Source organism: Pteropus vampyrus, unplaced genomic scaffold, assembly GCF_000151845.1.
Source record: "Pteropus vampyrus isolate Shadow unplaced genomic scaffold, Pvam_2.0 Scaffold199, whole genome shotgun sequence".
Taxonomy (NCBI): Eukaryota; Metazoa; Chordata; class Mammalia; order Chiroptera; family Pteropodidae; genus Pteropus; species Pteropus vampyrus.
In genome coordinates this window covers 1,129,613-1,142,390 of record NW_011888980.1, presented here as the reverse complement: position 1 = coordinate 1,142,390, position 12,778 = coordinate 1,129,613, and the positions used below count along the sequence as shown (strand labels likewise).

Sequence of the window (12,778 nt, the reverse complement as noted above, 5' to 3'; positions counted from 1 at the left end):
GTTGACGTCCTCTGCAAACGTGTGGCCTCCTGAGACCTGCTGCTGAGGCTTCCTGGGAATTGTCAAACCTAAATTGTTACTGTTATTTAAGTTTTAAATTATTTGGATTTAAAAATTTTAAATCTTGTTTAACAAAACTTTTATGCTTCAAGATACATAAATTTTATATTTTTAATATTAACTAAAGCATTGTTATTTTTAATATATTGAAAACATAAAAAAATAAATACTTGTACATGAATGTTCCTAACTGCATTATTTGTATTAGCAGCATAGTGGAGACAAGCCACATGTCCATTAAATGATGAATGGAAAAATAAAATGTATATCCATACAATGGAATATCATAAAAAAAGAATAGAAAGTACTAATAGATGATACATGAATGAACCTGGAAAACATTGTTCAGCAAAAGAAGCCAGATAAAAGGCCACAAATTGTATGATTCCATGAACACAAAATACCAAGAACTGGTACGTCCATAGTGACAGAAAGCTGATTGTTGGTTGACAGGGGTGGGAGGCGAGAATAAGAGTGCTAAATTTCAGCATCCATCTAGGGTGCTGAAAATGTTAGAATCAGACAGAGGTGATGGTCACACAATCTTGTGAATGTCTAAAATACTACTGAATTGTACACTTTAAAAAGGTTCATTTTACGTTCTGTGAACTTTGCGTCAATAAAAATGAACTGAATTGGTAGCTAAAATATTCAAACGCAATGTGACTCTTTCTCATATTCATTTACAAACCTCTAGAGAGATCCTTCGGCTCAGTACTCTGAGAGGAGTTCCCGGGTGTTGGCTCATTAGTGACTCTGGGAGCCCGGCCTCCAGGGTGTCAGGCGCTAAGCTTCCAGGCGGCGGGGCGGGGTTTGACTGGTCACGGCGGGTATGGGGCGGGGCTTAACGCCAAGGGGCGGGGCTTGGGCGGTCGGACTCCCAGGCGGGAGCCGGCGCGTTGGCGCAGGGCTTTGCCGGTTGCCGGGAGAACCCGTGACAACAAAAGGCGCGGACGGCAGCGGCGGCGGCGGCGTGGCGGAGTTTAGCGGAGGAGTCCTGCGCTGCGCCCGCCGCCGGAGACTGGGTTTTTCTTTAGCGGGTCAGTGCGCGGAGGGACGGAGGGCGGGGCCGGGTGCGGGGCAGCGTCCAGCCGCTCTCTGGTTTGCTGCGCCCCCGGCCAGCCGTTGGGAGTAGGGGTCGCCGGCGGGAGAGGGTAGCTCCGCCGCGGGCTGGGCTTGGGAGAGGGGTTGGGGCTCCGGCGAAGCTGACGGGGGCGCCGGACGGGCGCTGGTACCCCCGCCCAGCGGTCGGGGCAAGTTGGGTGCCTCTTGCGCGAGAAGGGCCGGGGGAATAGGGACACGTGTAAATGCGGATTAGAGCTCTATTGAGTCGGATGCTGTGTATTTCTCGTGTTCGTACTTCCAACTGCGGGATCTGGAGTGGAATGGGAAGGCCCACTCTCTTTGGGGGTTTCGTTTTGACGCAGGCCGCCTTTTTTCCATTGCGGATGTTGAAACTTGGGTGTATTCTAAGCGCGGTAGAAGTCCGGTAACCCCCTCCCTTAGAGGCAGTCGATAATTGATAAAGAATGAGTGCCCAAATTCTTTCTTTAAAACACCTTTCAAATAACACTTACCGACCCCTTCAAGTTTTTAAATCTTTGGTGTTTTTTCCTCTTCGTATCTTCTCCATTTAGTTCTTTATGTATTTGGAGCCTTGTCTGAGATCCCTGTGCGATTTACTATCCATTTACTGGGAAATTTCATATGAAAATATTAGCGAGCCACAATTTTTAGATAACTGCAACTTCCGGAAAACCAAGGGTACAGGATGGCAACGGTATTGGGAAAGACTTATTTCTGATTAATGACATGGCAACAGTAATCAAATATTTCTCTTACCTTTGTTAAGATTTCAAAATTTTGTTGAGTATGCCTAAATATTACCAGCTAGTCACATCTCACCTTTCTTTAAGTTTAATGATGGCATAATACATATGCTTCTTATGACTGTAATTGATCAGAATCTGAAGAAGCATGTGCTTTGCATTTTTAAAAAAACAAATTCTTGTAAGTTATTTGAAAGCCATATATTTATGGGCCCTTATCATTTTTCAATGATTAGGATAGGTGAATTTCGATTGCCTTTGTAGCCAAATTGTTTGTAGATACTCCTATTATAAAAACTGAGAAAATGAAAATATCCCAATTACATTTCGCACCTTTTATTAACAATTCTGTTGGAAGTAGTTAGGCTTGGCTTAACATAGGCCATGACTTGTTTTAAAGTGATGGCATAAAAAGAATAATCTGTGTGATAAAAACTTCAAGTGTAGGTGTTTAGAGACATTTGGAAGAACCAACTCATACAGCATCCCTGCAGTTTCTTTGGGAAAGTTTCCAGTACCAAATGATGGTAGAGCCCTTTAGGATCCAAGAAAAGATTTGTCATACATATGAGTATTTATTTTTTCAGTGCTGAATTTCATTAGAATGATTAAAACTGCCAAGATTAGATTCATCTCTTTGGCTGTTAAAGATAGTTTGTTGACTCTGTTTTGGGATTTTACAGCCCAAGGGAACTGTATTTTTTTTTTTTTTTTTACTCTCAGTGGGTTCTCAATAGAGTGATGTAAATGTTTTTTTGTTTTTGTGATCCTTTTCAGACTATCCACTCACAAAATTATAAATGCACAGTACTAATGCAGAGTTTTTTAAAGGCTAGTGAATATTAAATATATCTTAATTAACATTTACATAGCAAGTAGTGCTGAAAATGTCACTTGAGTTCATTAGTTAGCTAGGTTACTTAATGATAGTGTTCAAGACTGGCCTTCTCCAGAGAGCCCAGCCCCACCCCAAACTGAGTATTTTTCATCATCTGCACTTAAATATTATCATTGATTACTTGTTACATATTAAAAATCTCTTATATGGTGTAAGCTTTATCCTACCAAGACTATGAACAATGTGTACAAGTTTTTGTGCAAACATGTTTTCTTTTCTGTTGGGTATATACCTAGAAGTGGAGTTGCTGGGTCAAATGATAACTCTTTTTAACTTTTTGAAGAACTGTCAGACCATTTTACAAAGCAACTGCATCATTTTACATTCCTATCAAGAGTGTATAAGATCTCTACATTCTTTTTTTAAAAAATTTTTTATAGTGACATTGGTTAACGAAATCCAGTAAGTTTCAGGTGCACAATTTAACAGTAAGGCATATATATATAGTGCATTGTGTGTTCACCTCCCAAGATCTCTACATTCTTGCCAACACTTAACTGAGATCTGTCTTTTTGATTATAGCTGAGTTAGTGGGAGTGAAATGGTATCCCATTGTGGTTTTGATTGCAATTACCTGATAGCTAATGATGTTGAGGATCTTTACCTGTGCTTTTCGGCCATTTTTATATCTTCTTTGAAGAACCATCTTTTCAGAGCCTTTGCCCGTTTTAAAATTGGGTTGTCTTTTTGCTATTGAGTTGGAATAGTTCTTTATATATTCTAGATACAAATCCTTATTAGATACATGATTTGAAAATATTTTCTCCCATTCAATGATTGTCTTTTCATTTCCTTGATGGTGTCCTTTGAGGCACAAAACTTTTAAATTTGATTAAGTGCATTTTTTAAATTTTCCCGCTTACTGCTTTTGCTTTCGGTGTCATATCTGAAAAACCATTGCAAATCCAAGATTAGGGAGACTTACCCCTATGTTTTCTTTAAAGAATTTTGTAATTACATTTAGGTCTATGAACCATTTCGAATTAATTTTTGTGTATGTGAGGTAGGAGTTCAATGTCATGTGGATATCCAGTTATCCCGTGATCAGTTGTTGATAAGACTTTTCCCCATTGAATTGTCCTGGCACACTTGTTAAAAATCAATTGCCCTTAAATTTGAGGGTTTATTTCTGGATTCTCAATTCTTTGTCATTGATCTTTAAGTCTTATGCCAATACCACACTGTCTTGATTATTGTTTCTTGGTTTTAAAATTGTGGAAGTGTGTCTTCCAACTTTGTTCTTTTTCAATAAATATTGTTTTGGCTTTTCTGTGCCCATAAAATTCCATATGAATTTTAGAATCAGCTCGTCGATTTGCAAATAAGTCAGCTGGGATTTTAATAAAAGTTGTGTTGAATCTGTAGCTCAATTTGGAAATATTGCCATCTTAACAATGTTAAGTCTTCCACTCCATGAACGTGAGATGATTTTCATTTATTTAGATCTTTACTTTCAACAATATTTTGTAGTTTCTAAAATATAAGTTTTATACATATTTTATTAAATTTATTCTTTAGCATTTTTTTATGCTATTATAACTGGAATTTCTTAATTTATTTTTCAAGATATTATTGTAGCTGCCAATTTAATTTTTTAAATTAAAAAAAATTTAAATTATAGTTGGCATACTCAATTTATTTTTAGTGTATTAAATCCACCAGAGATCTTCAGAAATAAGGACAACATAATTTAAGAGCAGAAAGGCAGTTTTTCTGTTTTGATTATTTTTGAATAAAAAATTTATATTGACTTATAGAAATCCTTAAAAATGTTTCATAGATTTATTTCTAATATTTGTGGCAAAGAGATGTTATTTTTTCAATACATGGCTATAAAATCTAGTACAAACTTTTGTTTTTAACATGTATGCAATTACCCAATTATTTCCTTGTCTTAATTTTCCAACTTCTCAGTTATTCAATGTTTAGATTAATGAGATGGGAAACATTACCATTACAGAAAGAATGGCATAGTGGAATCACATGTACTTATCATTTAGCTTCATTTACCAACTCATGGTACCCTAGATTATTTTGCAGCAAATCCAAACATTTTATCTATAAATTATAGATGTACTTTTACAATACAGATTTACTTTTTTGTAACTGTCTTATATTGGAACAGAACTTGCCCTAAATGACTTTGCTTTGGAAGTTGAATTAGTTTATTAGGACGGAAGAGTCAATAATTAAATTTTATTTTTATTTTGATATACAGGAGTTAAGATCTTACGTAAAATGGATGTTTCTCGCACTAGATACTGAATATTAAGTAGAAAATCTATTTATTAAAATCTAAGCCGCCATGGAAGAAATACCAGTAAAAGTTGCTGTAAGAATTAGACCTCTGCTGTGCAAAGAAGTTCTTCATAATCATCAAGTTTGTGTGAGAGTTATTCCAAACACCCAGCAAATTATTATTGGGAGAGATAGAATCTTTACTTTCGATTTTGTTTTTGGCAAAAATTCCACTCAAGATGAAGTTTATAATATGTGCATAAAGCCACTAGTGTTGTCACTCATTGAGGGCTATAATGCAACTGTTTTTGCCTACGGTCAAACTGGATCTGGGAAGACATATACCATTGGAGGAGGCCATGTTGGTAAGATTCCCATACTCTTTAACTTTTATTTGTGATACTAGAGAGAAGCCAAAACATGATAATACCTGACATAATAGGTGCTCAGCATGTTGAGTGCATGAAATATTGAATAGGATAATCAGATGTGTTCATAAGATTTTCATCTTTGAAATATTTGTTTTTAAATATTGAAGTTTCATTAATTTAATTTATGATTATATTTGCTTGAGGAAAGTATTTTAAGACTGTTCAGTATATGCAGATTTGTATTTTAAATATTGAATGCTTTAGGATATAATTTCTTCTGCTTGTAATTTTGGTTTGGAAAAGGTGGAATTATTAGATATCCTTTAGAGCTAGAAGGAAACTTGAAAATCATTTCTCTTTATTTGTAAGTGAGGAGCTTCAGCCACAGAGCGATGAAGGGCTTGTTGGGTGGCTAGTAACAGCTCAAATAGAAAGGCAGGTCCTCTCTTGAGACTGTTTACTGTATTGATATTTTTCTACTAAAAGCAAACTTGAATGTTGTGCATATACATCACTGTCTAAAATTATCATTAGTATTCCCTATATGTGTAATGGCTTTCAATATTTTTTCTGCTATCATACTTCTCAAATGTAGGAATGGGAGAGTGGAGGGTGGCTGTGTGGTTTGAGAAAGCCCTCATTCCAAAGATTAAATGGAAAGACCTTAAGTGCCCAATACCACCACCCTCCCCAATTTCTTATAATCACTGTTATACAGGATTAGGAGATTAAAGATACTAGAGTTTTTAGGGTCTCACAATAAAATGAATTTCAGTTTTTCTACTGTTAGCTGTGGTTTTTCCTTAGGATTGTAGCCTTTTTTTTTTTTTTAAATTAGCTAATGTTTTATAATCTTAAAGACTCAGTATGTGCTTTTATACTAATAGAAGTAAATATTTCAGATATTGGTGGCAATTACAGCTGTATTGTTTTTTATTGAGTCCATGAGTACAATTTTAAGTCTTTAAGGGAAAAGGTTATTAAAGTTATTTATTGTCCTAAAATATTTTAACTGCTCTAAGATATGCTATACCAGAAGAAATAGATCACCATTAGGAACAGTTTTTGATGTTTTTTTCCCTAGGTTTTTTTTTTTTTAATTAATTTTCATGTGAAAAACAGTTGCAGAGTGATGCTTAAGAAATTAAACATGAAAGCTCCTTTCATCACCAGGAAATAGAAGTTTGATGTATACCATTCTGGAGTCCTCTAGACATTTTCTACACATATATAGTTTTTGTCTTTTTTGTTTTATTTTTTGTTTAATGAGATATACCTGTGGTTCTGTAACTTTTTTCTTGCATTTAGTAATATAAAATACCACTTCATTTCTTGCCATTTGAGTCATAGAATTTCACCTCATTTTGGGGGTTGTATATTATTTCATAGTTTGAGTGTGTTATGGTTCATCCATTCCAGTATTAATGGACATTTAAGTTGTTTCTGATTTTTACTATTATAAAAAAGTTGCAGTGCATATCTTTATACTTTTAACTCTGCATCCATGTGTTAGTATTTCTATAGAATGGATTCCTAGAAGTGAATTTGTTGAGTTAAAGGGTATGCACATTTAAAATGTGGATAGATACTGACAGATTACCCTCCAAAAAAGGCTTGTACCAGTTTATATTCCCACCACCAATATATGAAAGCCATTTGTTCATATCCTTATTACTTACTGGGTATTATAAATTCAAAGTATTTTTTTGCCATCTGATAGGTGAAAAATTGTGCTGTGTTGTTTGAAGTTACATTTCTTGGTATATTAGTGAAATTAGTGAGCATTTTCAATTTCTCAGCAATTTTGGGTCAGTTGTCTGTTGTTTAATTATTGGCCATGCAAGTAATGTTGGTATTTTCCCCCTAAATAATTTATTGAGCATTTTCAGTATCTAGGGTGACATGCTAGGCACCGTAGCAGAATGAAAAATCTTATTTTTCAATATTATGCTTATTTAAACCAATATTTATTTTCCTGCTTTTCAAAACCTTGGACTCACTGACTTTTACCAGGCATAATCTTCTCTAAAAACTTTTATTCCTGTACTCTTTATATAACATATCATAGAAATGATGACTGTTGAGGTATAAAATTTTATAAGTTCTCTCACTGAAATAATTTATTTCAGGAATATAACCCTAACATTGAAATGTGGTTTTTAGGTTACCGAAATTTATATTGGAGCATTCTTATAAATATTATTTGAAATTCAGCTTTTTGATCTTTTGAAGTTTTGTGCTTTTTGTTATCTGGAGAAATGATCAGCTGTATATTCTGGCTAGTTTAGAATGCTTATATGTACTATAGTTTATAGATATTGCTATTGGCTAGTTCCTGGAAACCCTCTAAAAGGAATCTTCACTTTCTCTCTTATATTGGAAAACCTACAGCTTCCTTTACTTGCCACACGATGGCAGTATTGCATCTCAAATTAGGTGAAAGGCAACCCAGCTTAATAGCGGTTCAGATTTTCAGATTGATAGTTGCCAAAAATCTAAACATTGGTAATCTTCAACTTGGAAGGAAATTGTTTTTAAGATTCATTTGTAAGCCAGCATTTTGTAGCTTGGAATATATTTTTAATGGATCAATGCGAAAAATGGTGGGCAGGTTTCTAAATTGGTCTACAGGAACTTAACCTTAAATCCCAATTCTTTCACTTATTTTAAATTTTATCTTGTACCTTTTTTTTTTTTTTACTATTTTTAAAGCTGTGGCAAAAATATATATAACATAAAATTTGCTATTTTAACCATTTACTTATTGCCATAAAATACATAAAATGAAATTTACCTTTTTAACCATTTTTAAGAGTGTAGTTCTCTGACATTACATTCAGTATTTTGCAACCGGCACCACTGTTTTCCATCAGCCCAAATAGAAGCTTTGTATCCATTAAGAAGTAACTCCTCCTCCCCCATCCCCTGGTACCTTCTAATTTACTTTCTTGTTTTATGAATTTTCTTCTAGATATTTTATAGAAGTGAATCATAGAATATTTGACCTCCTATGTCTGGATTCTTTCACTTACCTTAATGTCTCGAAGGGCATCCTCCTTGTAGCATGTATCAGAACTTCATTCCTTTTTATGACCGAATAATATTCCGTTGTATCTATGTGTCACCATTCCTTTGTTGATGGACACTTGAGTTGTTTCCTTTTTTTGGCTATTGTGAATGATGCTGCTATGGACATTGGTGTATAAGTATCTGAGTCCCTCGTACATATTTTTGTTCATAATGTTATTGTACTGATCTGTGTTCTGGGTTGTGGAAGTGATAGAGGAGAAGAGGCAGTGATGGAGGAGAAGAGGTATATAGAGTCTTCAGAATCTACTTTTCCCCTTGACCTCATCCAGTCTCATGACATTAAATACCATCTATATGTAACTGACTTGTAATTTTTCTTTTATCTCCAGTCCTGACTACTGTCTTGAACTCTGGACTCATATATCCAACTGCCTATTCAGTCTTTCCAATTGGGTGCCAAAACATCTCGATTGGATAGTAACAGACATCTCAAGCTTAATTGGTCAAAGAAATGAACTTCTGCCATTTTCCTCTCAAACCAGCTACTCTTCCCCATATCAGCTGATGGCAACTCCAGTGGCTCAAGACAAAATTTTGGAGTCATCCTTGACTCATCGCTTTCTCTCACATTCCAGTCTGTCAGGGAATCTAAGTGGCACTCCCTTCAACATAAATCCAGAATCTGGTCACTTCTCACCCTTTCCTTGTTACCATCCTGCTATGAGCCACCATTATGTATATCTCCCAACCCTCTCGACTCTCAGATTACTGCATTGTCCTTCTAAGTCTCTCTACATCCACCCCTCCCCTTGTGTGGTATAATGCAAAACATAGTAGCCAGAGTGGTCATAAATCTCAAGTTACCGCTCTCCAGTGGCTCTCATCTCACTCAGAATAAAACCTAAAGTCTACTGTGATCTACAAGGACTTAAATGCTCTAGTTTCTGTCACCTCTCTGACCTCATTCCCTGTCACTCCCTTTGCTCTCTGCTTCAGCCTTACTGGCCTCCTTGTTGATGGATCACACCAGTTTAGCACCTTTGTACTGCCGTTCTCTCTGCCTGGGCACTCTTCCCTCAGTTACCCACATGGCTCTTTCAAGTCTTTGTTCAAATGTCAGCTTCTCAGTGATGCCCATCATGACTTTCCTACTTAAACTTGCAAGCAACTGCCACTGAAATACACTTACATTTCCAGTCCCCCTACCCTGCTGATTTTTTTAAATCTGGGTATACCTATCACTTTTAATATACCATTTAATTCACTTATTATTATTATTATTATTATTATTATTATTATTATTTGCCATTGTCTTCTTCCCTCAGCACAGTCCTGCAAGGGCACGTTTTTTTTCTTCTGTTTTGTTCATTAATGGTTCTCAGGGTCCTAGAATACTGCCTGTTGTTGAATGAATGAATGAATGAAGGAATTGTGAGTAAGGGCATGACTGTGAAAACCTTTACCTATGAATTTCATAGTTATGGTTTAAAAATTATAGAGAATTGTAAGAAAATAAATTTATTGATTGTAAATTTTATGCTGTTCTTTTATTTTAAGTTTCATATGTGTTTTTTCTTTCTAAATTTTCAGCCTCAGTTGCGGAAGGTCAAAAGGGTATTATTCCTAGAGCTATCCAAGAAATATTTCAAAACATCTCTGAAAACCTTAGCATTGACTTTACAATAAAAGTGTCTTATATAGAAGTATATAAAGAAGACTTAAGAGATCTTTTAGAATTGGAGACATCTATGAAGGACCTTCACATACGAGAAGATGAAAAAGGAAACACAGGTAAAGTAACCTACTTAATTGATAGCCTTCTTTAGCAAATAGATATGATTTAATTCAGTTTCTGGATACATTCCAGAGAATCTTTAAAAACAGACATAGAAACAAAATGAATTTGTTTTTACTTTAAAATTGAATAGCTTATTGATTACCAATATCAGTTAAGTCACCCAGGTAAAAAGTAGAAGTTCACCTGGTCGATAAGATGAAATTATTGTTATAATTCAAGATAGTACTTATTTTCTGTAAATCACCCCCTCTCCCCACCAGGCTGACCTTAAGTGAGACTGTGAGATAGTCTAAATTAGTTTTTCTACTTTTTATTTTTCTCCGTCCCAATTACCCCTAGGTTGGGGATAGCTTCTCCCTTTGGTGTTCGTCCAGGTTGATCCAAAACTGTCCTTTTTTCTTTGATTTTCGTTCCAGCACACCTGTTGCTTCCTTTTTTTTTTTTTACTGTAGAAAGTTTATGTGTTTGCTGCTCCATTTTGACATTTACCTGTCCTGTATTGTACTCTCAAGGTTTGACTTTCTGTGCTAGCAACCATTAATCTCATTAAATATCCATTTGTTTGGAAACGGGAGAAGGTTAGAAGGGCTGGGTCAAAATGCAAGTATTTTAAAGAGTAGCACTCTGCTTTTCTGATTTGAAAGGTAATATGTTCAACATAGAACATGTTGAAAACATAGAGAAATATGAGGAAGAAAGTTAAAGATCTTCTTTAATCCCAAAACCCATAAGTAGCAACTTCTCTTTTTGGCGTGTTTCCTTCCAGATTTCTTTTTCTGTGCACATATAATTTTTTAAAAAATATATACTTGTGACCCCACATATAGTATTACATCTTATTTTTTCACTTAATATTTATATTGTGAGCATTTTCACATGTCATTAAATATTTTTCAAACTTATGACTCTTCATGGTCATGTGGTAATTTATCTTCTGAATGTATAATGGTAATTTAACTAGTATTTCTTTCCATTGTTGGACATTTAGGCTGTTTCCATATTTTCACTATTATTAATAACGATGACTGTTTTTAGGATGTCTTCCTCTCCTAGAAAATACGTTTAATAGAACCTTCCAAGAGAGAAAGGATCCTGCCAGAGGAGTGACTCCCTGGGGGACTTTCCTAGCAGTCAGAAAGAGTAATGGCTGTCGTCATTCAAACAGTAGCCTGCAGGGGGCAGTAAAGCTTGCCTCCTTATAAGCCCCGCCCTGGCAGCCCTGGAATTCCTGGAGGTTTGAAGAAATTGTTTTTGTCTCGTCTTTTAGAAAGAAAGTGTACATAATAGTTTATGGAATTATTAGATAATTCAGTACAGTTTATTTTTTTTCTGGACAGAATTTAGAATAACGTTTTCAGCTTCTGTATCTTAGGAAATATAATTATTGAGTGTTTTTATCTTTTTTTAAAAGTTACAAAAATAATACATGTTTATTGTAAAACAGTCTCACAATTAAGATGTATACACTGTCACTCCTGATAAACTCAATGATCAAAATATTCTATAGCTGATACCAGTCCTGCAAAAATTTTGGCAAGATGTAACAAATTGTCTTAAGACAAATTGCCATGTATCTTACAAAATGTCCCACTCACAACCAAAATACATTTATTTGACATATTTATGTAGTTCCTTTGTTTGAAGCAGTAGTTGGTACCCAACCTGGATGCGGCACAATTAGCATCATCTTTGAAGCTTTTAAAAAAATATTAGTTTCTGGGATCCACTTTTCAGAGAATCTGATGAATTAGTCTTGGATGTGCCCTGGGCATTGGTACTTTTTTTTTTTATAAAACTCCCAGGTGATCTGCAGCTGGGTTCGAGAACCATAGATAGTACTAAGTTATAGCCTAACGTTAGGAAAATTTTATGAAAGTTATACTATGATTTACAGTTACGTTGATATATTTTATAATTGCTAATATTTTAGTACTGTCTGTAGTATGGGTACTTTAGAACTTTACGTGAATCAGGTTGTTAAAAAGTGTCATGGAAATAATGTAAGCAAAATGATTATTTTTCAAAGAAACAGTGGCATGACAGGATCAGATTAAAAAGAAAGTATAAAAATGTAATTTGAGCACATATCAGGAGGCTTTAGTGCTCTTATTCAAATCCCAAATCCACTTACTCCTTTTTGAAATGTTTTTGGAAATAGACAAATAATGTAGGTAGTAGTAAGCTTAGGTTATGTTTTGGTTCTTATTCTGGTTTTGAAATAGAAACTTTTTTTGCTTGTTTCGAATCGCCATCTCTTTTGTTTATCTTACACTGTGATATTAATGTAGGGCATACCTGATTTAAAAATGAATAACCAATTTTATACTGAAATTTTCACTTGTCATTGATTGTGACTTCACAATACCAAAACCTTAAACGTAAGGGTAGCCTGAATGTAGTAGCAAAACTCCAAGGAAATTAATTTTTAAAAATTAATCTACTGCTGATTAATTCTTTTGAGTTATATATTTAATTTGTTATCATTTAATCTATTAGACTCTACTAATCAAATACTGTAATAGAGTTTTTATTTTATCAGCTATTTTAAAGAATT

At 34.8% G+C, this 12,778-nt stretch overlaps 1 protein-coding gene across 5 annotated transcripts in view; it reads left to right on the top strand.

Annotated features, from left to right (window-relative positions):
• Window positions 1–888: 888 nt before the first annotated feature.
• The window catches only part of KIF27 (kinesin family member 27), a 68,516-nt gene continuing 56,626 nt past the window's right edge, over window positions 889–12,778 (top strand). For 2 of the 5 annotated variants that reach the window (XM_023537757.1, XM_011372048.2), the window contains exons 1-3: window positions 963–1,100; window positions 5,006–5,390; window positions 10,017–10,217. In XM_023537757.1, the coding sequence (XP_023393525.1) occupies window positions 5,093–5,390; window positions 10,017–10,217 (499 nt within the window). In that variant the 5' untranslated portion in view covers window positions 963–1,100; window positions 5,006–5,092. Of the gene's footprint in view, window positions 1,101–5,005; window positions 5,391–10,016; window positions 10,218–12,778 lie in introns of those variants that run through there. The other 3 variants (XM_023537760.1, XM_023537758.1, XM_023537756.1) reach the window with 2 other exon arrangements.